This window comes from Microtus oregoni, unplaced genomic scaffold, assembly GCF_018167655.1.
Source record: "Microtus oregoni isolate MIOR12 unplaced genomic scaffold, Mior012 000005F_ref0000423, whole genome shotgun sequence".
Taxonomy (NCBI): domain Eukaryota; kingdom Metazoa; phylum Chordata; class Mammalia; order Rodentia; family Cricetidae; genus Microtus; species Microtus oregoni.
The window spans coordinates 16,966,315-16,991,320 of NW_024543064.1; the positions used below are offsets into that span (position 1 = coordinate 16,966,315).

At 50.7% G+C, this 25,006-nt stretch overlaps 1 protein-coding gene across 1 annotated transcript in view; it reads right to left on the reverse strand.

Annotated features, from left to right (window-relative positions):
- Asap3 (ArfGAP with SH3 domain, ankyrin repeat and PH domain 3) overlaps window positions 1-24,648 on the reverse strand; it is a 42,746-nt gene extending 18,098 nt beyond the window's left edge. The window contains exons 1-5 of the mRNA XM_041651945.1: window positions 24,408-24,648; window positions 1,908-1,980; window positions 1,681-1,826; window positions 1,039-1,113; window positions 20-69 (exon numbers count right to left, since the gene is read on the reverse strand). Of these exons, the coding sequence (XP_041507879.1) occupies window positions 20-69; window positions 1,039-1,113; window positions 1,681-1,826; window positions 1,908-1,980; window positions 24,408-24,536 (473 nt within the window). The 5' untranslated portion in view covers window positions 24,537-24,648. The remainder of the gene's footprint in view (window positions 1-19; window positions 70-1,038; window positions 1,114-1,680; window positions 1,827-1,907; window positions 1,981-24,407) is intronic.
- Between the last annotated feature and the right edge of the window lie 358 nt (window positions 24,649-25,006).

The window sequence follows — 25,006 nt, forward strand, 5'->3', positions numbered from 1 at the left end:
CCCTTCCAAGGTCACTTACACTTTGGCTTCATAGTCTTTCCACGCCTTCTCCAGGTGCTTTTTCGAGTCCTGGGATTGAACAAAGAATAAGTTGCCCAAAGGGAACCGTCAGCCCTGGAATAAACAGTACGCTCTGTACCTTTAGAGGGACCCCACTCTTAAGTAATGCTGTCCAGAGCTGTTCTCCAATTGACACCCACTAACACACACTCAACCAACCCTTCCTGAGGCTCAGCCCACCCCAACTTCTCCCCAGAGTTGCCAAGAACCAGCCAGGTGTGGTGGGTTCTAGCCTGGGGCACAGTCGACCTCTGGGCTCTGCTCTGAGTTCTGTCATGGGCCAAGGAGGATGAGGCAGGGAGGTTAAGGTCAAACACCACCCCTATTTTATCCTACCAATTTACCCCGCTGGATACGAGGCCACCCTCTTACCAGCGAGAACACACACACACACACACAAACTGGTTGAGAAGTCTCCCTAAGGTCACACAGCAAACCAGTAGGACACAGCTGACTCCTGGCCTGCCTAGCCTGGGCCAGATGCCTGAGCCTGAGCCAGCCCAGCTAGCCACACCCTTCTAGACAGCCTCAACATCTTCTGAGGAAAAAAGTCACCAGTCTGGTTTGGGAGGTGCCCACGCTGGTGTCACTTTGAGATGAGGGCAGTTCCGGCCCCATGCATTGTGGGGCAGACTGCCCAGGGAGGTGAGACTGCCACCCTCCATTCGCAGGACCTCTCTGATGAATCCAGAGCTGCTAGATACAGAAGGAACAGCAACGGGGCATTGGGGACCCTGGGCCTGCACCCTGAACTTCCATGTCCCAGTACTCGGAAGCAAGTGCGGCTCACCTATCCTTTAGTCCGAGAGTAGAGGTGAGGAGTCAGAACCGCTGGCCAAACTCTACAGGTGCATGGCCCTCCAGCTGAACCAGGGGCAGTATGAGGCAGGACTCCCAGGGTGTCAGCCCCTCCCCTTCCGCCCAGCCCTACATCCGCTCTACCCTCAGCGGCTCCTTCTCCCCAAAACAGACACTCACATGCCGCCCGTCCCTTAGCTGCCCCTTCATCAGACTGTCCAGCGGGAAGGAGACGATGTTGTTCAGGTTCTGCACCTGCAAAAAGTTTAGACCCGGCCCCAAGGGAATCAGGTTCCAGGGAGGTACCAGGAGGCAAAGGAGAGCCGCGGGAGTGGAAGAGACGGGGCGAGGATGAGATGAAGAGCCAGAGGGGGGCTGGGGTGCTGGGGTGCTGAACTCGGTGCCCTCCCCGAACGCCTCTACCCCTGCACGGGACTCATCCTGCCCTGTTGCCAGTCTGCCTTGCTCCTGGGTGAAGCGGAGTAGAGCAGGGGAAAGTGAGACTAGAAATCAGACAAAACTGGGGCAGGGTGGGGGGAACGACTGTGAACCCAGCGTTGAGAAGGCCGAGGAGGGAGTGGGACCAGCCTCAAAACCAAACGGGAACGATGCGCCAGATCTGTAGAGAAGCTTCAGCGCAGGGGTGCTCAGAGACCAAGAGGCACAACTGGTCAGCTCTGAAGACAGAGGCTGGATTCAGGCTGGGGAGAAGGCTCTGCAGCTAAGGGCGCTGGCTGCTCTCGCAGAAGATCCTGGGTTCAGTTCCCAGAAACAAGCTGCTGGATTTGCCCTGAGTCCGTCAAGAAGAAGCAGGAGCCTCACCAGGTTCTTGAAGAGCGCAGCCACCTCACGGGTGAACACAGCCAAGTTCAGGAAGCCCGTGGACAGCTCGTGGCTGTTCTGGGACAGGTGACTATTCCCCAGGGCCTCCACAGCCTCTCGGTAATGTTCCTCATTCTCCACATGGCCTGCAGACAAGGAAAGGCTCTCAGAGCTGGCTGTAGGCCTGGCTGGGCCCTAGGCCCCAGACCCCAGGCAGGCTCACTCACCAAGGCCAGAGCTGTGGATGGCCCGCACAGCCTTCTTGATCCTCTGCAAGATAGCCTGGTCTCCTTCCAGGACCTAAAGGCAAGGTGTACAAGGTTCAGTGGGGCCAAGTAAGACGGCCTTGACTTCAGAATTCCACCCTCCAGACACACACAGACACACAGACAAGTTCTGCTGTCCTCTGAACTCCTCCCTGGGCTCCCCCATTTTAAGCATAAGGTGGCCACCTTCTTCTGCCTGATCACATAGAAGCCACTCAAGAAGACTACAGACTTTCTCACCCTACTTAGAACCAGTCAGCTTGCCAACCCAGTCAGATGCACAACCCAGGGGAGCCACCAGGTTAGGGTTGGAACTTTGACTCAGCCTAACCAAGGCTCCTTTAAAAAAAAGTTTTTAAAGATTTTATTTATTTACTAAGTATACAGTGTTCCGCCTGCATGTATGCCTTCATGCCAGAAGAGGACATCAGATTCCATTATAGATGGTTGTGAACCACCATGTGGTTGCTGGGAATTGAGCTCAGGACCTCTGGAAGAGCAACCAGTGCTCTTAACCTCAGAGCCTTCTCTCCAGCCACCCCCCTTTTTAAGATTTATTTATTATGTATGCAGTGTTCTGCTTGCATGTGTGCCTGCAGGCCAGAAGAGGTGCCAGATCTCATTACAGATGGTTGTGAGCCACCATGTGGTTGCTGGAAATTGAACTCAGGACCTCTGGAAGAACCGTTGGTGCTTTTTTTTTTTTAAATTTATTTATTTATTTATTATGTAGATAGTATTCTATCTGCTTGAATGCCTGCAGGCCAGAAGAGGGCACCAGACCTCATTTCAGATGGTTGTGAGCCACCATGTGGTTGCTGGGAATTGAACTCAGGACCTTTGGAAGAGCAGGCAATGCTCTTAACCACTGAGCCATCTCTGTAGCCCCGTCAGTGCTTTTAATCTCTGAGCCATCTCTCTAGTTCCCACCAAGGCTTCTTAAGCTATGGGTAACATAACTGAGTGTGAGGACCACAAGTGATTTGGCAACAGTAAAATGATTCTAAAGATGCGATCACCAAACAGTAATTCAAAATCAAACACAATGAGCCTGAGTTGCCTCTGGCAGGGCTCACCCACACTGTACAAAACAACTTCACTGCAGCCCTGGTTCTGAACACGCAACACCAGCACCTTACACTGTTTGCCATACCACCACACAGTATCAGCAAGTGCAGCCCCAAACACCTTGGTGTACGCTCAAGACTTTTGTATGTTAGGAACTGCAGGATTTTTGTTGTACATACAAAGCTTTCTGTTCTTACAGAAACACGGCAGTTTGATTATAGGAAACAGAGACTAAATAGTCTCCAATTATTCCTCAGAGTGGATCAAATTAGTCCTGTCTGGGACCTGGAGAGATGGCTCAGTAGTTACAGTTACAAGCACATAGCGCTCTCATGGAGCACCCAGGCTCAACTCTCACCATTCATACTGGGAGGCTCCCAGCCAACTATCTAACTCCAGCTCTAGGGTATCCAGTACCCTCTTCTGGCCTCCACAGGTACCCTCTCGCACACATCCACATATACGTAAATGAAAACAAAACAGCATCTTGGGCTGGGCATGGTGGCCTATACCTGTAATCCCAGCACTTGGGAGGCAGAGGCAGGCGATCTCTGTGAATTCGAGGCCAATCAGGTCTACAGATCAAGTTCCAGGACAGGGATAGCCAGGGTGACCCAGAGAAACCCTGTCTTGAAAATAAATAAATAGGGCTGGAGAGATGGCTCAGTGGTTAAGAGCATTGCCTGCTCTTCCAAAGGTCCTGAGTTCAATTCCCAGCAACCACATGGTGGCTCACAACCATCTGTAAAGAGGTCTAGTGCCCTCTTCCGGCACCAGAATATTGTATAAAATAAATAAATAAATAAGAAAATAAATAAATAAATAAGAAAATAAATAAATAAATAAATAAATGCCGGGCAGTGGTGGTGCACACCTTTAATCTCAGCCCTTGGGAGGCAGAGGTAGGCGGATCTCTTTGAATTTGAGGCCAGCCTGGTTTACAGAGCTAGTTCCAGGACAGCCAGAGTTAGACAGAGAAACCCTGTTTTGAAAAAACAAAACAAAAATAGAAAAAGAAAATATTACGGGGGATTTCTGAGAGCAGCCTGAGAAGGGAAGGTTCTGGAGAAAGGCAGAGGGGCTTCCAGGACCCTGTAATGACAGCAGTGAATCAGGACCTGAGGTTCTGGCCCCCAGGATCTGCCATACAGGTTTCCATGCGCGCTCAGCGCTCCCCTGATTTCATGCTTCCGGCCACATACACAGAGGTAGGTGGACATCACCATGACCACTGTACAGTTGAAACAGAAGGAAGATGTCAGATCATGTAGTCACAAATAGGGGCAGAGTTAGTCCAGGATGAGCCAAATCCACACAATCCAAAAGCCTAAATCAAGCTGACCCGCCAGAGTCAAGGGCATGGCTTTGACTCATGGACCAAAATCACCTCTGAACCTCAATCCGAACTCCATTATCCCCACCGTCTTTTCTCTGACTCCTTGACCGTACGGGAGGAACCAGAAAGGAAAGAGAGGACCTGGCTAAAGAAAGCCAAGTTGGGGCTGAAGAGACAGATGGCTCAGTGGTTAAGAGCACAGGTTGCTCTTCCAGAGAACCTGGGTTCAATTCCCAGTACCAACATGGCAGCTCACAATCTCTGTAACTGCATTCTTGGGGATCCAACAAACTAACATAGACATCCATGTAGGTGAAACAACGATAAATATAAAATAAAAATTAACTAATTTTGGAAAAAGAAAGCTAAGTTGGCTGCAGTCTTTGATCCCCAATTCCTAACACCCCCAAGTCTGTTCTGCAGAAAAGAGAAAAGGGTCTGGAGGACCCTGGAGCAGATTCCAGGACGGGGAGACACAGACTTCAGTACAAACAGGACATTACCAACCCAGGAAGTTTCTTACAAAGGGAAAGAGTGCTCTACCACTTGACACATTCGAGGACTTCAGTGCTAAGGAGGCTGAGGCCCTGGATCACAAATCAGAACCTTATGGGCAGGCGCTGGCAAAATGGTAAAGGTCCCTGTGCACAGGCCAGATGACTGGAGTTAGATCCCCAGAGTCCCTTCCACAAGGTGACAGGAGAGAACTGAGTCCCCAGAGTGGTCCTCTGACCTCTACATGTGTGCTGAAATATGTGCATTTTCATGACTGTGCACACGCATGCATGCACACACTTGCAGACACACTGGAATAAACATATAAATGAAATTTAAGAACTGGTGGACATCTGGATTTCTTTTGACACTAAGAGTCAGTGCTTCTATGCAAAAACCTAAATACAAACTGGGCAAAGATGGAGGAAACCCAGCACAAAAGAGATGTTTCTGAACTTGGGAAGCCCAGGGGAGTCCTTCAGGCAGCCTGGCCTGTCCAGCCCAAGAAAAGGTCTGAATTCCAACCATTGGCTATGTCCTTTGTGCCCCTCACCCACCCAACCCACACACACAAATACACCACTCTGGCTATTGGCCTATGCTTTCTGCCTATGCAAAAGACCATAGAGGGCAGTACCAGGCCATGCCCAGACGCCCTGTCTAGGAAGGCTTTCTGCCTGCACCTCTTCTTGGGTCAGGATGCATCAATAGTACCCATTCTTCATCCTGGTGGCTCTGCAGTGCCAGCTGTGGTCACCATGGCAACCCAGCAAAGGGGCAGAACTACTAGCAGTAAGGCCCTGGGAACTGCAGATTATATTTCACTATTAGACACTCCCTCCTTTGGACCATCACAGACACCATTTTTGTACCTCTGGTGACTTTTTACGGCTACCGCCAGTCAACATCAGCAGTTTCTCACTGCCTCTAGGTTTGTCGTTCTGCTGAGATGACCCTGCAGGTACCCTCCACCTGGAAACCCCTGCTGTAGCGTACAGCTGAAGCAGGAGGCGGACCACTTGCTTTGCTCTGCATCATGGGGATGCCTCCGGAGAGACCAAGACACAGAATGTCAGAGCCAACCATTAGCTGTAACATTATAGACTGAAAAAAATCTAAATCCCAGAGGCTTTCTTCTCTCGTTCTAACTGAAAATGCAAACAGACCACGGGAGAGATCTGAACCAGAACCCACACACAGGAGCTAGGGAGATGACTCGGTGGGTAAAGGGATTTGCTATAGAGACAGATGAAACTGAGCCTAGGACCTGCGTGGTGGTGGAGGGAGAGAACCGATTCAGTCAAGTTGACCTCTGACCTCCACACATGCCCTATGCCATGCACGAGTGTGCACACATGCATATGTATGCATACATAACATACATAAATGTAAATTTAAAAATAAGAAGAAAGCAATCAGCCATGAGTGGTGCACACCTGTAACCTCAGCTGGTGGCAGAGGCAGGTGGACACTCCCACCCCCCCATCCCTTCCCCCCACCCCCACTCCACTCCTGTGAATTTGACGACATCCTGCTCCAGGCCAGAGCTACACATAACACTGTCTCAAAACAAAACATAAACTAGATAGAGATTTTTTTTTTTCTTTCAAGACAGGGTTTCTCTGTTTAACCCTGGCTGTCCTGAAACTCACTCCATAGACCAGGTTGGCCTCTTACTCAGAGGTCCGCCTGCCTCTGCCACCCAGTGATAGGATTAAAGATATGCCTGGTTCACTATTCATAAGAAAGCATAGGGCACAGAATGTAAGCGCCCCACCCCACACTCTAATTCTAATGAGGCCATCGTGAAAGGTGTTTATTTGCTGCTCTCCTTCTGGCAGATGAGTCAGGAAAGTTGCCTAAGCTCACTTCGCCGCCAATGGCTACATCTCATCCCGGTGACCTAGACCCTGCAGGTCCACAGACTGCGACCAGCACCCCTGGAGTTACACTTATCAACTTGAAAAGCTCTCACATGCTGCCAGCAAGATCTAGAAAGAAAGAAAAGAAAGGGTCCCATAATCTCATTTGCTCTCCCTCTAGAACTGCGTATGGCTCTTTCGTCCAACAAGCCCCGATCTCTTCCGATCTCTTTCCAAGCATTCCTGGGTTCTGGGCCCCTCCCAGCCTTTCCCAGATCTCTAACTGTTGTGGGGAGGTCGTGGAAGCCTTGCCTCTCAAAATGAGATCTGGGAGGGGTGAATTCTGACTCCTTTGATCTTAGACTGATGTTCACAGGGAAGATTAAATTACATGTTCCAGATATGAAACATGGTCATTAGAGCAGGTAATTTGAATGCCCAAACCAAATTACACTAAACACATTGAGTAAATAATGTAGAAACTCCAGGCAAACAGTCCCAGCAGAAGTGAGTCTCTAAAGAGAGAGAGAGAGAAAGAGGAAGAATAGAGAAAAGGATTTTTGTTTGTTTGTTTGTGTTTGTTTTGAGACAGATTTTCTTCTCTGGGTAGCCCTGGCTGTCCTAGAACTCACTATGTGGACCAGGCTAGCCCTAAACTCAGGGATCCACCTGCTTCTGCCTCCTAAATGCTGGGATTAAAGGTGTGCGCCACCACTGCCTGGACTTGAGATGAAGGGAAATTTTTAAACTTTTTTGTTTTCAGTGCTGGGGATCCAACCAAGGTTTTGAGCATGCTAAGGAAGTGTTTTATCCTGGAGCTACATCCTCAGGCCTAGAGAGGACATCTCAAGATTTTTTAAAATATGTATCAACAAATAACATTACATGAACTTTATTTGAGCCCTGATATTTCTAAAGATGTATTTCCTGTATATATGGACGTTTTGCCTGATCACCATTTGCATGAAGTATATAAGGGGCCATCTGATCCTCTGCAACCGGAGTTACAGTGGGCTGTGAGCCACCATGTAGGTAAGGGAAATTGAACCTGGGTCCTCTGGAAAAACATCTCTCCAGTCCCTGAGCCCTGTCACTGGGTATGATGACACACATCTATAACCTCTGAACTTGGGAAACTGGGGCTGGAGGACGAAGTTCCATATCAAGGTGAGTTCCAGGCCAGTTTGGGCCAAACAGTGAAAGCCCGGTCTCAAAGAGCAACTGGGGGCTGAGAAATAGCCCGGTCAGTAAAGTACTCATCTCACAAGGGCAAGGGTCTGAGTTCGGATCCCCAGAGCCCATGTCAAAAGCTGAGCGGGAGTGGGCAGGAAGGCACAAAAAGCACATACTGTTTAAAAATACCATAAGGGGGGGCTGGAGAGATGGCTCAGAGGTTAAGAGCACTGGCTGCTCTTCCAGAGGTCATGAGTTCAATTCCCAGCAACCACATGGTGGCTCACAACCATCTGTACTGAGATCTGGCGCTCTCCTCTGGCGTGCGGGCATACATCAAGGCAGAATGTTGTATACATAATAAATAAATAAATCTTAAAAAAAAATACCATAAGGGAAGCCAAGTGGAGAGGTGCATGCCTTTAATCTCAAGCACTTGGGAGACAGAGGCAGGAGAATCTCTGTGAGTTTGGGGCCAGCCTGGGCTACACGGTGAGTCTAGGACAGCCAGAGCTACACAGTGAGACCCTGTCTCAAAAAACAACGATATATCATACCATTATAATGTGCATACACATAGAGTAAATATAATGTATATTATAATGGTATCATATATAGTTTTTTGGCTTTTTTTTTTTTGTGAGACAGGTTTTCTCGGTAGTTTTAGAACCTGTCCTGGAACTCACTCTGTAGACCAGGCTGGCCTTGAACTCACAGAGATCTGCCTGCCTCTGTCTCCTGAGTGCTGGAATTAAAGGTGTGTGCCACCACTGCTCAACTTACAGTTGTTTTTTCATTGATATATCATATATATATATATATACACACACACACACACACACACACATACACACACACACTAGAGTGGTACCTAACACATTATATGCCATTTACAATTTTTAATAAAAGCTGTAATCTTGGGGTAGTGAGATGGGAGGTGAAGACAGATCCCTGAAATCTGATAGGACAGCCAGACCGATCTACACAGTGAAGTTGCCTCAAACAAAAGGAAGACACCTGAGGACAACACCCAAGGTTATCCTCCAACCTCCACACGTCATGTGGCGTGTTCGCTCATACATATCAACGCACATAAAAATAAAAGATCTTAAGACATTTACTAGAACACCGAATAATTGATAATTTAGCAATAACTGCTAATATTTGGGGGGCAAAGACAGTAATGTAGTTACAGAAATAGCATCCTTACTGCTTAGGGAGGCATATCCAACTACTGAAGGATTAAAATGATAAGATGGGGTCTGTTTCAAAATAAGAGAGATCCTGGCATGGTGGCATCTGTACTCCCAGAACTTAAAAATAGCGGCAGTCGGATCAGGAATCCAAAGCCATTGTGGAGTATGTAGTGTCTTTGAGGCCAGGCTGGGCTACATGAGACCCTGTCTCAAGAAAAACAAACCAAAGAAAACAGAAGACAAACCAAAATAAATGAGAGCTGGAGCCAGGCACGGAGCCACACATCGCTGATTGGCCCTTGTGAAGCAGCAGCAGCCTGGGCTACCCAGTAAGTCCCAGGTCACCCAGGACTACATATGAGACCCTGTCTTAGAGAGAGAAGGGGTAGGCAGGAGATGTGAGCCAGAGAGGAGTAGCAAGGGGTGGATGGAGTTTGGCAACTTGATGCTTCTGTGAATGTTTTAAGTTTCCCCTGAAAAGGAAAAGTTTGGGGGCTGGAGAGATGGTTCAGCAGTTAAGAGGACTGGCTGCTCTCCCAAAGGGCCCAGGTTCAATTCCCAGCACCTAAATGGCAGTTCACAGCTGTCTGTAACTCCAATTCTAGGGGACCCGACACCCTCCCTCATACAGACATACATGCAGGCTAAACACCAATGCACTAAAAATAAATTTTAAGAGAAGGGAAAATTGGGGGCTGAAAGGTGAAAGAATGAGACACTTGCTGAAATCGGTGAGTAAGCTAAGAGTAGGCTGGGGAAGTTCTACAAAGCAAATAAGTTAAAGAAGACAAAAGGGTTCTTGCAGCAGCAGCAGCAAAGCTGAGGGCTGCGGGAGTAACCCGAAACTGGCTAGGCCACTTTGGCGCTGTGTAATAAGCTGGCCCCTTTCAGCTTTCAATAAAACAGAATGGAGACTAGGAGATTCTGGGGCCCAGGCCTGGTGGGAGGGTCCCAGGGGAGACAGGGAGGCAAAGAGGCAGCACTTGATAGAGGAGACAGTAAGTCACAGAGTGCAAGGCAGAGCCAAGAGATTGCTTTATCCCTGGCCTAACTCTTCTCAGGCCTGGCGACTCTCAGCAAGTCCCTAGTCCCTCTGGGCCTCCAGCTCCCCCCACAATGGTCTCCACCACTCCCTTCTCACTGAAGATGGAACTAACTGTGGAAAGCTGCACCTGTGGTTTGTGTATGAGTGAGCTAGGCCGGCCATATTGGGTACTAATTTCGCTCCTGATCCAGCAGATCCCAAGAGAAACTGAGAGCCTAATGAGACCCTGCCTGGGTGGCTGGCACAGCAGAGATAGAAAGGGTGGGCCTGGAAACTTGGCCAGCCTCCTACTTCTGGGGTAACCCCAGCTTAGCTCCACCACCAAGGTTTGACTGAGGGCCCCTGGAAAACTGAGCCAGGGGCACCTCCATCGTGATGAGTGCCTGCTGTCCTCTAGGCACAATCTAGGGATAGAGGATGAGACTGTCCCTCCATGGGATGCTTGGGTGTAAAGACAGAACATCTGGGGAGGGAGGATGAGTCTCTCCCGGTCTCTGGTGCTTGCAGCTTAGGTAAAGACCAAACACCAGTGAGGAGGTGCCTGCTGAGGGCTTAGGATGCTTGGCAAACTCAGGGTCAGAGCACAGAGCAGCCCTGGACCCTCCCAGGGAAAGGGATGCATCTTGAGACCCCGAAATGAGAAGCCACAGGCCGAGCAAAGTAGGAGAAGATGATTCTATGGAGGATGGGGCACCCCTGCCAGGTACACCTGAGCAACAGCCTGAGGTTCCCAGCACTCACAGGACCAGGGAGGGAGCGTGAGCAGTCAGGCCCCAGAGCTGAGTCTCGGGATGTACAGTGAAGATCGCTGGGAGGATGCACTGAACAGCAGTGAGGGACATGCTTGTCCCTCACTGCAAGCCAGCCTTTATTCCCAGCACCGAGGCTACTCTGTATCTCCTATCGAGTCCTTTCGCCAAATGCAAGTTTTATAGATGAGGAAACTATGGTCAAGCTGGAAGTTATGGCATGTGCCCAAAGAAGGGCTAGATTCCAGGCAGACAGGCAGATTCAGGGGCCAAGCTTTACCAAATACCTGGGTTTTACCCTACAAATCATGGAGCGCCTAGAGGGCAGCTGCAGCCGACGTCCAGGTAGGAGACTGGGAGGTCAGCCATGTCCCTGGGGCAATACAGGGTGACAGGAGTACAGCCAGCGCTGGCCCGGAGCAGATTACCCAACAGGAAGGACGCAAATTCCAAACTAGCTCCGGAGCCTGCACCACTGTAAAACTGCCTGCTGCCTGCTGCCCCGCTTGAGGGTTGCTGGCTTGGGGCACGGCCTCGCAGGCTCCATCACAGTGTAGGTCGCCATTAGCCTCCTGGTTTCACAGAGCACGGAGGGAGACAGTGAGCTCAAGGTCTCTTGCTTCCCTGCACCAGCAAACCATGAGGCAAACCCAAGGGGTAAGAATGCCTGCCATCTTTCTTTTTCTCTTCTTCCTTCCATCTCCTTTTGTGAGGGTGGGAGGAAGGTCTTTTGAAGCTTAGGGGTGACCTTGAACTTTACCTCCAGATCGAACCCAGGTTTCATGCAAGGGAGGAAAGGACCCTACTGGGCCTTCTCTCTAGCCCTCTCCACTATCTTCCCCTTCCGGTCCTCCCCTTCTCGCTGTCTCTTTTGAGTCAGAGTCTTTCTTACTCTAGAACCCAGACTAGCTGCACACTCATAGCAATCCTCCTGCCTCAGCCCTTCACATTCTGCGATTATAAGCATGCGCCACCATACCCCCACAGTTGATTTCCTGATCATCTTTTCTAAAGAGCATCAACTCCTCTATCAGAGACGTCTTCAGGGGCAACACAGGAGCGCAGAGCGACCAGCCTCCCTAAACACATGCATGTTCAACACTGCATGACCCAGTGACTCGGACTAGAGGCTGGAGGGGTGGGGTGAGGTGCTGAGGTTCTGGCTGCCCCTCTGTACACCCCGAGAAAGCTCCTTCTCCTCCTCAACTTCAGTTTCCTCATCTACAGTTTACATCTGACAGGTGGGAGTTCTTAAGCCCACTCCAAGGGATGCCTGGAACTCAGAGCTGAGATGGCGATGCCCTGCAAGGCTGCTCCAGGCTGGCCAGCCTCAGACACACATGCCCACCAGGGACTTCACCCAGTGTCCCTGTGTCCTGGGCCTGAGTGTCCTGCTGAGCAGTCAGAAGGTGCTCGAGGAGAGCGGGGGTCCAACCCACTACCTCGCACAGCGCTATGGAGCCAGGCCTGGCCGGTAGAGTGGTTTTGCCCAGTCTCTCCCATGCCTGGGCCTCCCACTTCAGAGCCCCTCATCTGGAATGAAGAAGCTGGGCGGCGACAGGGAAGACTCCTGCTGGCTCTGCCATTTATTATTTCAGGATTCTGGTTGCCTTCCTTCCTGCAAGAACAGAGCCTGGAGCCCCAGCCGGCTGCCGTGTGCCCCTGTGCACCCCAGATGGGGCCTCTGTGGATGATTCCCAGCCTGGGCAGCAGGCCAGCCTGGCCAGCTCAGTCCCTCCACTGCCCCTTGAGGGGTAGCTGGAGGCGGAGAGGAAGAGGGGCTGCAGGAAGGGAGCCACACCCTCCCCCACAAGGAGGCCTCAACAAACCCCAAGTTTCCTGGCTGGGATTTTCCTCAGGAGACTTCTCGGCAGCGATGAGCTAAGAGAGCAAGAACTTTGCTGGACCGATGGCTGAAGATTCCCGAAGATTCCCAGCCGACCCCTGGCTACCAGCCCTGGATTCCACCCAGCCGAGAAAGAAAGCCTGGCCTGCTGGACAGAAAAGCAAATCTGGAGCCTGGAGCCCTCTGGCCTCGACTGGTAGCCAGGACAACTCCCACCGCCCGCTCTTCACCATGAGCCCCTCTGGCACCAGCTATGAAGCCCCTGGCAATTTCCTGACCATGCTGAGCTGTATCCAGTCACCTCAGCTGCTCCCTCTGCCTGGAGGACTCTTCCTCCTTCTGGAAACAATCATCCTTCCTGAGTCAGGAGGAGGGTCACCCCAATGCCCACCACGGCAGAACTAACCTGCCCCGGCTTTGGCCATTCAGTGCCAGCTACAGGCTCCTACCAGGGCCCTTACCATCCTGTGTTCATACATGTGACCTTGGGGGTGAGACTGGACACCTGTGGAAGGGAGTGTGTGCACAGGTGGAGGCCAGGGAAGGGCACCGGATGCCCGGTTCTCTCACTCTCTGCCATATTCCTTTGAGACAGGGCCTCTCACTGAACCTGGAGGGAGGCTGGCAGCCAGTAAGTCTGGGCAAGGTCCCTGTCTCTGACTCCTGCAGTGCTGCCTGACAGGCACTGGAGTGACCACGCTCAGCTTTTTATATGGCCCCTGGGATTCGAACTTGGGTCCTCACACTTGTGCAGCAAACGCTCTTACCCACTGAGCCATCTTTCTAGCCCCCTCCATTGCTTTCGTATATGCATCACCCACCACAGGGATGTCCATTAATACTTATGAAATGAATGAGTGGTTGAATTAGTTAGTTAGTTAGTTAACATTATCAAGACCCCATAGGAACACACAAAGGCAGCAGGGACTGAGAACTCCAACTGTGACAGTATGATGTCCAAGTTCAGGGTCCAGTCCTCTTAGCTGTGTGATGTGACCTCTCTGAGCCTCCATTTCCCCTGTTGTCAAGTGAGATAATAATGGTCCTTCTCTCGGGGCACTGAACCCCTTCAGCATTTAAGCAACTGCCCTGGGGTGCTGTCCATAGGGAGGGTTTCCTAACGGCTATTATTGTCCAGTAGCTGCTTTTTCAATATCCCCAGGCTGCCCTGGAAAACCACCTAGAGCCCTAAATGAAACAAAACAAAAACAACAGCAAAACAAGCAAACGCTGGAGCCTCCCTTGAGGCTCCAAAGACCCTTGGGACAGCAGGAGGAGCCAGGCATCCCCAGCAGAGCGAGCAGGAGCTCAGCTCTGGGCCAGCTTCCCAGGTGCAGATCCTGGCTCTGCCACTTCCTGCTGGTACAGTAGCCAGATTTAGCAAAGATAAATAAATCCACAACACTCCGCTGGATCCCCATGGCAGACAACTGATGAGCAATTTGGCGGGGTGAAGTACGGCTCAGGTACTGCAAGGACATCCTGCATGTTACCTGGCAACATGCTTGCTAGGGTACTTTATCCCCCCCTCCCCCAGCTCTAGGTTCCTTCCATGGGGAATCACACAAGTGAGTCCGTGGACAACACTTTCCACACGGCCTGATCTGTCTGCTAAGCCAGGCAATGGGACAGGCTTTAGAAGTGCAATGCTAACTGTAAGAAGCCAGACAGAAGGACACATACTATAGGGGTCCATCTTTGAAAAACATCCAAGACAGGCGAATCTGGAAACACAAAGTGTCTGGGGTAGGGGTAGGGATGATCACTACTCAGTACAGGGCTCCTTACTGGGGGGATGTGCTCGAGAATTAAATAGTGGTGATGTCTGTACAACACTGAATTTACTTAAGATTACAAAATTATAGGCTTTAAAATGGAGAAACAGCCTAATGGTAGAGTGTCTGCCTAACGTGTAAGGTCTTCATTCAACCTTCCAGTACTATACAGAATAAAGAATGAATAAATAAGTACATTTAAAATTATGTGTGTGTCGGAGTATGAGTCAGCCATCATGTGGTTGCTGGGAATTGAACTCAGGACCTCTGGAAGAGCAGCCAGTGCTCTTAACCTCTGAGCCATCTCTCCAGCCCCCTGTTGGAGTATGAGTGCAGCTGTCAGCAGTCGTGAGACCTTTGATGTGGGTGCTGGGAACCAAATGCAGGTTCCTTTGGAAGAACAGTACATATTCTCTCTCTCTCTTCCAGTTTTTCCAGACAGGGTTCCCCTGGATCGCCCTGACTGCCCTGGAGTTCTCTTTGTAGACCAGGCTGGCCTCGAACTCAGAGAGCCGTCTGCCTCTGCCTCTTGAGAGCTGGGGTCAGAGCTATGTGCCACTATTGTCCGGCTGCAGTACACTCTTTTAACTCTCCATCCCCTTAAGACATAATTTTTGAAGTGGAGATGTATGTAGCTCAGTAGTAAACTATTAGTGCAAAGAACGTGCAAGACCCTGAGTCCAGTTCTCAGCAGAAAAGATAGAAAGAGGGAGAGAAAAGAAGAGAAAAAGCAGAGGGAGGGAGGGAAAGAGGGAAAGTTTAAAATGGTGAATTTTACGTAATGTAAATTTTTATCACCTCTTTAGATAAAACTACCTAGCAGCACCACCAAGACTGTAATAGGCAGCCGGGCCTGAAAGAGGTGAACAGGAGAGCAGAGGGCAGAGCAGAGGAAGATCTTGCCTCTTTAAAACCAGGCTCCAGGGGCTGGAGAGATGACTCAGTGGTTAAGAGCATTGCCTGCTCTTCCAAAGGCTCTGAGTTCAATTCCCAGCAACCACATGGTGGCTCACAACCATCTGTAATGAGGTCTGGTGCCCTCTTCTGGCCTGCAGACATACATACAGATAGACTATTGTATATATAATAAATAAATATTTATCCCAGCACTCAGGAGGCAGAGACGGGCGGATCTCTATGAGTTTGAGGCCAGCCTGGTCTACAGAGCGAGTTCCAGGACAGTCAGAGCTACACAGAGAAACCCTGTCGCAAAAAACAAAAACAAAAACAAGGCTCCAAGTCAGGCCAGGCAGTGCATACCTATAATCCCAGCACCTGAGAGGCCAAAGCAGGGAGACCACGGCCAGCCTGGGCTACAAATGAAGTCCCTGTCTCAATAAGTCTAATAGAAAGATGGTAACAAACCAACAGGTTCGGAATGTCATTCACTGTCTTCTAAATCACGGAGCACTTTCTGACCTGGCACCGGGTCAGCATGGACTCAAGGCAACTGCCTCATGCCTGGTGCAGACATCTTTACGTGTCTGTATGCGCCAGGTCTGTGATGGAATATGCTGGAATCCTCTCTGACTTACACATGGGGAGCCAGATTCTGAAAGGGAAAGCTATTTGTCTGGGTCACACAGCCAATAGCAATTCAAAGCCCGTCTGACCTCACTGACTGCTTGCTACTGAACAGCCAATACCAATTCAAAACCAGTCTGACCTCACTGACTGCTTGCTACTGAACTCAGCCAGGCAAATGAATACTGGCCATCACAGGTTGACCATGCTTTCAAGGAGGGAGTCCTTCCCCTACCAGATGGAGACCTCTATGACCTCAGAAACTGCCTTTGTACCCACGGGTGTTCTGCAAATACGGTTGAATGGGTCACTAACCTCTAGTAGGCATTCAAAGCTTTCTGATCTACTTGCACATTGACTCCTCAGCCATCTGGAGAATTTCCAAGCGGCTCAGGTCTCGTCCCTGGGAGACTCTGATTCCATAGGGTCAAGGTGGAGCCCAAGGTATCAGAGGTTCTTCAAGCTCCTGTAAGGTGTAGAACTAGCATACAGGAACCCTAAACAGCTGCTACTAGACCAGCCAGCTCAGTCCTCCAAAGAGCCTCTGGTGACTGGAGAGGCTGACATGACATTCCTGGGGCCTGCCCTGAAGCCAGAGAAACCCTGTATGCTCTCCTGAAAACACCAGGCCTCTAAAGGAACAGTGTAGTTCAGTTGGTAGAGAGATTGCCTGGCACCCGTGAAGCTCTGGGTTTAATCCCTAACACTGTACAAACTGGACGGAACATGCCTGCAGTCCCAGCACCTAGAGGTTGAAAGGCAGGAAGACCAGGAGTTCACAAAGTTATCCTCAGCTCCATAGCAAGCTCAAGGTCAGCCTGAGCTACAGAAGATTCTGTCTCAGGAAAAAAAGATAGCAAAGGCTGGGGAGACGGCTCAGTCAGTAAGGCACTTGCCACGCACATGCATGAGGACCTGAATCCTGATCCCCGGCGCTCACAGAAATAGCCAGGCTCACAGCACTTCAGTAAGTCCAGCACTGTGAGGAAGAGAAAGGCAAATCCCTGGAGGTCACTGGCCAGGAAGCAATGAAAGACCCTATCTCAAAACACAAAGGGCAAGAGCAATTAAGCGAAGCCGTCTGAGGTAAGTCTCTCACATGCATATATACAAGCTCACCAGCAAACACATTCACACACCCACACCAACATATGCCACCTACCCACCACCCTAACACACATCACACACGTGCATGCATGCACACACATGTGCACGCGTGCTAAAATTTAAAACATTAACAACAGCAAACTAGGTGATCAAACTGCCTTTGAGAGTGCTTCTTCGTAGCCGGGCGGTGGTGGCGCACGCCTTTAATCCCAGCACTCAGGAGGCAGAGGTAGGCGGCGGAGCTCTGGGAGTTCGAGGCCAGCCTGGTCTACAAGAGCTAGTTCCAGGAGAAAGTGCTTCTTCCTTCCAAAGTTTCAGTTTCTATTCCAGATCTGCCTTGTCACTCTAATGGCCAGAAACAGCTGGCATCAGTCAAGAAAGGCACACACTTAAGACTGAACTGTGTGTAGGAAGACAGACTTTGAGACCAGGCTGAGGCTGACCCTCACTCCAGACAGGGACGGCTGGTAGGGGCAGGGCTGGGCTCCCAGGTCTTCTATTCAAAGTAGTAGATAAATCACCCATAGCCTGTCCACATCTCTCCAGCAGACAGAATAGGACTCCAACCCTGTTCACACACTCGCTGCTGACCTCCGCAGTGCCAAAGCCATTGGTGGTTTTGCTGTCTGCTTATTTTGCTACAGAGGCACCCTGGAGCTGGCCACCCCTCCCTCCTCCAAACAATCTCGTGGTTCTGAGGTCCTGCAGTCTCCAGATCTCTCCCTACTTCCTTGGAAGCTCCTTTCGGTCTCCTCCATTCTTCTCGGTCTACTTTATTCACTTCTGCTAGCTCTCCAGACTCCGGCTCCCCGGAGCAAGGGCCTGGACTCCCACATTCCTCTCCCAGCGGTGATCTCACCACCAGGATGGATGTAATGAGATGCACAGATTCAGGGACTTTTGGAGTACCGGGTTATAGACTCCCAGACACCCTACACACTGGTAAACCTGTGCCAGGGACATCTGACATCATGACACAAGTCTTAGCAGGCCACGTCTCATAAAAGCCAAAGAGGCCGAATTCTTGCTTTTCTAGGCTCCCCTGAACCTAGGCGCAGTTAATAAGAGACTCTCATTGTGGGCCTGAACCAGGAGAACACAACACGGAAAGTCCACTGTAGCGCTGATAAGCAACAGTAGTGACAGTATCCTAGGAACAGTGGCACCTCAAGCTGTGGCATTTAGTGCATGGGGCAATGTCCTGCCAACTTGGCTCTGTGATGTCATTTTGGCTGACCTCTTGCCTGCTGCTCATCCCCAGTTCTCTAGCTTGGGGAACTTCTGGAAATTACTGAGTTTCCCATCAAGTGAGATCCTATTCTGTTTAAAAGAGCCTGAGACATAAGAGATCAGCTCGCCTCTGCCTCTGGAGGGTGCTAGGACTAGAGACATGAGCCACCACTGCCCAGCTTCCCCTCCTTAGCATTTGAGACAGGATCTCACTGAACCTGAAGTTCACTGATTCAATAGACTGGCTGTCCAGCAAACCCCAGGAACCCTCCTGTCTCTCCCTCCCCAGCCCTGGGATTACAGGCATGCACTGGCAGGCATGGTATCCAAATTCAGGATACCATTGCTGCTTGTGCAGCAAGCACTTTACCCACGGAGCCATCTCCCCAGTCCCCTGACTTGTTGATATAGGTCTCTGTGTGCCTCGTTTTGTTTACCCAGGGACTGATTCTGTAGTCGAGGCTGGCCTCTTAACTAGCTATGTAAAACAGGCTGGCCTTAAAAGTTATGGTCTTACTGTCTCTGCCCCACGAGTGTTAAGTAAGCGAGACTTATCTCAAAAAAACAAAATAAGTTGGGTGTGGTGGCGCATGCCTTTAGTTTCAGCACTTGGGAGGCAGAGGCAGGCAGATCTCTGAGTTCGAGGCCAGCTTGGTCTACAGAGCAAGTTCCAGGATAACCAGGGCTACACAGAGAAACCCTGTCTCAGAAACAACAACAACAGCAACTCCAGCTAGGTAATGGTGGTACACTCTAATCCCAGCACTCGGGAGGCAGAGGCAAGTGGATCTCTGTGGGTTCAAGAACCAGGGCTACATAAATGAGATCCTGTCTTAAAATAATAATAATAATAATAAATAACGATGGCAACAATAATAATAAAAGTCACACACACACACACACACACACACACACACACTACAGCAAAATATAAGTTACTAGCATTGTCTTCAAGCTTCCCTGGGACCTGCCCCTACCTACCCTCCTAACTCATCTGGAAGGCAATGACCCCACACTAGGCTTCTTCCTCCTTCGGCCTCTTTTCAATGCCACACACACTTCAGGTCCTTTACTGCCAAAGGGCCTCTGCTGAAGCTGCTCCCTCCAACAGCAACAACCCCAGACCATTATTCTCTTCTTAGGTTTCATGTTTTATTTATTTGTTACTCAGCCAATCGTTTCTAGATATCCGCTGTAGTACTACGAAGGGGTCTGGATGTAGAGGTCTCAGTAGAGGACTGTTTGGTACACACGACACCCTAAATTCAAACGCTCGCCACCCTGAAAACAGCAAAACTGGGACTATAATACCAAACTTAAGAGTCTAGTCTCCAGGAGGAGAAAATATATTCTATAAAGAAACCAGATGTTGCCGGATGGTGGTGGCATCTTTAATCCCAGTGCATAGGGGCCAGGGGCAGGTGGACCTCTGTGAGTTCAAGGCCAACTTGGTCTACAAGCGAGTTCAAACCCTGTCTCAAAAAACCAATCAATCAAACAAACAAAAAACCCACCCAAATATTAATGAAATAGTTATATAAATAAGTATAAATTTTAGCCAAGCAGTAGTGGTACATGCTTTTTAGCCCCAGCACTTGAAAGGCAGAGAAGGCAGGTAGATCTCTGTAAGTTTGAGGCCAGCCTGGTCTACAGAGCTAGTCCTAGGACAGCTAGGGCTACACAGAAAAATTCTGTGTTAAAAAAAAACAAACATAAAACAAAATAAAAAACCAAACAAAATAAATATAAGTTTTATGTGTAGGACCTGGGAAATATAAGAAAGCTGAGCAGTCAAGCCAGCTGGAGGTCACCACAGTGTTCTAGGGGACAGCTGATAGGTGTGGACCAGGAAGCAATAAGGAAAAGCAGGCAGACTGCAGACACAGAGCAGGTAAAATTCACGGCCCTTGGTGAAATGAGCCTCCCAACTTGTGCAACAGAACTTGGCGGCCAGCCTGAGGAGTTGTGAGTGTGGTCTAAGGAAAACCACTGCAAAACCGCTGGACATGAGTGTCTGGACTGAGTGAGTCACTGAGGGGCCGGAGGTGACTGAAGTCATGAGTTAGACAGTCCGGAGAGACAGCAGGAAGAGAGATGGTGACCCAGGGCCCAGCCTTAAGGAAGGCCTGGATAAGGGGATGAACTTCCTGCCACCTGCTACCATATGCAATTGCTGCTGAATTTGCTCATCTGTTCCCTGGCCGACTTTTCCAGAAGAGACTGCGCCTAAGGCAGAGACTGCGTCTCTCTTGTGGAGAGAAGGGCTTTCCCAGCACCTACTACCCAGCCTTGGTCAGGCTGCCTCCTCTAGTACTTGGTCAAGGGTTTTTGATCCCCTATGCCCAGCACAAAGTCCGAGATGCTAAGCATCCCTAAACATTCCAATGGGATAATGTGTAACTGTTTTAAATAGGAGGCTCCTGGCAGCATGGGCCTCTCCGCAGAGGCCAGACTACACCAAATAGAGAGAAGCTTCGTGAACGTTCCTGGGAGGAGTCTCTGGGCCCTGTCCTCCTCCTTTAAGAAGTGCCCTCCTCCCCCAGGACGAAACCGTGGCCATGTTTACCCTGCCTGAGTCTATCCCTCAGTGACCTCTGTTGATGAAACGAGGGGTGGAGACCCAGCTTCTGTAATCAGTCCAAAAGCTGGGCTGGGCTGCCAGGAACTTGGAAGTGGGACATGAGAGACTGGCTGGGTTACCTTTAGACACTGGACCAGTGAGGTCATGTGACCGACCGTGTGGGGCCTATGTAATGAGAAGGGAGCAGAAGCGCTAATCACTGCTACTCGAACTTAGATGTTGCAGCTGCCTGAGCCCCTGACTCCTCCCAAGCCTCAACTCCCAGACCACATGGCATCTACCTGGCCTCGCTGTTCAGTTCCAAGAAGCACCTCTAATACTTTAAAACAAGCTTCCTTTCCACAGAAACAGGCTAGAAGGGGGGGGGGGTGGATGAGGAGTTATGAATTTCAGGCTAGCCTTGGCTAGACCCTGTCTCAAAATAAATACATGTACACGCACACACACACACCAAGGAAAAGGTAATTTTGACTCCATCAGAATTTCAATTATGCACTGTAAGACATGATAGAGATTTTAGGTAAACATTCTCCTAGCCATGACCCTTCCCCCATCTATCAGCTCTGAAGACAAACATGGGGAGAATGCACATGTCCACAGAGACTGCCTCTTGCTGAGCGCAGGTCAAAATGGGTCTCCTGGCTTCTCGATCTGCTTCCTTTCAGCCAGTCCCTGAATTCACTCGTGTTCTCCGCTAACCTGGGTTCATCTCTATCTACCTGGAAGTAGAACTTCCTCCAGGAAGTTCCCATGTTGCTCTGATCCTCACTGGCTCACCCCCTAGTCGCTCCTTTAGCCTCTGACAACACTGTGTCTTTGGCTGGACACTCAGGATAGCTCTTGGCATTCCTGCTTATTACCCTAATACGTGCTGCGTGTCCCCATCCAGTCAGCAAACCAAAGAAGGATCACTACGTCCTCAGTGCCCAGTAGAGAAATCACAGGGAGAACCATACAAAAACAGCAGCCAGCAGGACCTGCCGTGACACACATGGCAACTGCCTTATTTTCCCTGTGAAAATCAACAGGATGATGGCTGCATGAGGGTCAAGGATGGAAGGGGCCATCTGATGCAGGGATTATTTCAATACTCCCTCATGTCGCACAGAGATTCACAGGGAAAAACAAATCACCTTTAACAATCCAGTGAGGTTGAGCAGAGAGGAATTAGGAGACTCGGTTTCAAGATGAAATAATTGAGGTTTGGAGACGGTCTAGAGGGAGGCCAGGCAGGTGAATGTTGCAAGGAGAGAGTAGGACCAGAGGTTAAGACAATGAGGGAGGAACACCAGCTGCCCCCACTCCCTTGCTCTGGGAGCTCAGGCAGTGTCTGGTCCTCTTGGTGGTATCTGTTTCTCCATCTCAAATGAGAGGAATTCTAGCTGACTTCTCTCTCACAGGGTCCTCCAGCCCGCACCCTCTTGGCTCCTATGACCTGTCCCAGGGTCCTTCCCAGTAGGATTGACAAAAAAAAAAAAAAAAAAGGCTTGCAATTCTAGGACAGAGTCCCGAGTTACTTCCAGGAAACCGCCTAGACCTAAAAGTCTTGATTTAAGAAGCAACAGGAGAAGCAAGCCTGGAGTGAGGTTAGTCATGCCCGGTACTGGAGGAAGAAAAAAAAAAAGTATCAAACTGCATGTAAGCATAGCATAATAACAGAGAGGCATGACCACAAAACCAACCAGAAAACTCCAGCAAAATCTAATTCGAAAGTCAGACTCCTAACTTCTGGGACACTGGAAAGCTGAGGAGAAAAGCTGTGCTTGGGAACCTCAAGTCTTTCTGCTGCACAAACAATAAACAAAACAAAAGCTGGCAAGTGCTAGGATCTGGAGGCAAAAAAAGGTTGGCTTTTGTCTGCCCTTCGCTGGGGCAAATCTGAGCCCCCACCAGAGCCCACTGGATTTCCAGACCCAGTGCTGAGACAGTCAGGAGGGTCAGCTGCACAGGTACACAGTCTGAGCAGTCCCTTCGCCTCTGACTCAACACTCTAGTGGAGAAGAGGATGACAGGTAAAATCCCTGAAGACGTCTCGAAACGTGGAGGAGACACTCCTGAAGACAAGGCTAAGGCTACAGGGTAGCATTTCCCTCGGAACAGCCAGTAAGACACCCCTATTTGTGGTAATGCTTCTGCTCAAGCGATCTTAGCCTCACTGGCTCTCATTTTCATAAAGACATGTACTCCTGACCCAGGTATGGTGTGCACCCCTGTAACACCAGCTCTGGAAAGGCCACGGCAGGAGGATCACAGGCTTGAGGCCAGCTTGGACTATCTAGTGAGACGGTCTTAAACAGCAACAAAAACCAAGTATTCCTACTGTGTGCACAAGAAATGAAGCTCCAAGAGATCTGGCCACTTCCTAAAGAGATGTCAATGACCTTGACAGTAATGTTCCTGTCTCTGCACAGCTCTAAGAGGTAAACAATTAGCCCCACTTTACAGGCCAGGTCACATGACCGGTCCCACCCATCTTGCAAACTGCAGGGCCAGGGTCTGAACACAGGTTAGCATCACTTGAAATTGACAGTCTGTACAATTCTCTGCCTACAAGGAGGAAAGAGTCGAGACAGTGGTCCAGCCAGACCCGGGAAAGGAAGAAGGGAGATTTCCTAAGACCTCAGCTCTGACTACTTCCGTGTAGCTTTGTGTCTGTCACACAGAAGGGGCGGCATACTTATAGTGAAGGGTTGGGGGTCCAGAGTACCACTGAAGTCCAAGATGCCACCCCAGTTTGGAGCATCCTCTCGAACACAGCTGTGGCACATTATCCTCCGCTGGCTGCAGAGCACAGACTGTCTGCTCCAGCATATTCCTTACGGGTGCAAAGCTGATGAGAGTTCAAAGAGGAACGAACTCCAGTGAGCATGGGAATGGGGTGGGGCAGCCCACAAGGGCGAAAGAAAGGGCCTGGGACACTCTGCCTGGAAACACAAAGGGGAGAAGGGAGGGGAGAGGAGTCTATAAACTTGCCCGCGACAGCCAAGGTGAACCCCGGCTCCTGGCGCCTTCCCATTCGCATTCATTCCACAAGGCGAGCCAAGTCTCAGAACAAGCAGCCAAGAGGAGGGGGCCACCTCTCTCCTAAAGTCAGGGAGAGGTAGTTTCAGGACTGAGCCTGCTTCTCGGAAAGGGACTGACCTGGGGGACGGCATATTTGTGGGACTCCAAAAACGAAAACACAGAGCTGTAAGCAAATGAGCGAATACACATATGATATGATGGGCAGGTCGCCCAAAGTATTTGAGAGATGTGCCCCGACATGTAGGAGTCTCTGTCGAGGTGACCCTCTGGTCCTCTCTTCCAGGTTCCTCCGTGAGGAGGCACATGTTTGAGATGAGCTAGGTTCCCACAGATCTAAGAGGGGCGAGTTTCTGGAGCGCCGCAAAGAGCCATCGTAGCTCCGAGCACTCCGGCAAAGGTCAAACCCAGGCCCCGAATTGACGTGAGCTCCCTCCCGCCTGGGCCCCTCACCTCCTCCCGTGCCAGAGCCGCCCCCCGGCACCGGGGCATCTTGGCCGCGAAAGCGGCTGCCCCGGTTGGGGAGCTGAGGTCCTCCGCGGTGACGGCCAGGAACTCCGCTACACTGAGCTGCTCGGGCATGGCGGGCGCGGGGCGGAGACGCCGAAGCTGCCTGAGCCGGGCGCGGGGGACGCTGCACTTAACCGCGCTGGGCTGGCTGCACCGCGCAGGGCCAGCCCCCACTACCCGCAGCGTCCCGGTCCTGGCCTCCTCACGCCCTGCCCCCTGGCCCGCCCCGCCCCTAACTTCCCTGCCACGCCCCGTTCCCCTAGCCTTCCCCTTCGGCCACGCCCCTGACCCGCTCGTCTAACTCCCTAGCCGCGCCCCCGAATGCCTAGGCTAACTCCTTGGTCCTGACTCAGTTCCTCACCCTAACTCCATGACCACGCCCCCATGCGCTTCTCTAACTCTCCGGCCACACCCCAGCCGCGCCCCTAGCTCCCTGGCCACGCCCTAGTCCCCGCGTCAGCCCCACTCGGCCCTGTCTCTATGACCTACAGTGGGGGAGCGCTTTCCCGGGACCCGACTCTCAACTCCCAGGCCCCGCCCCG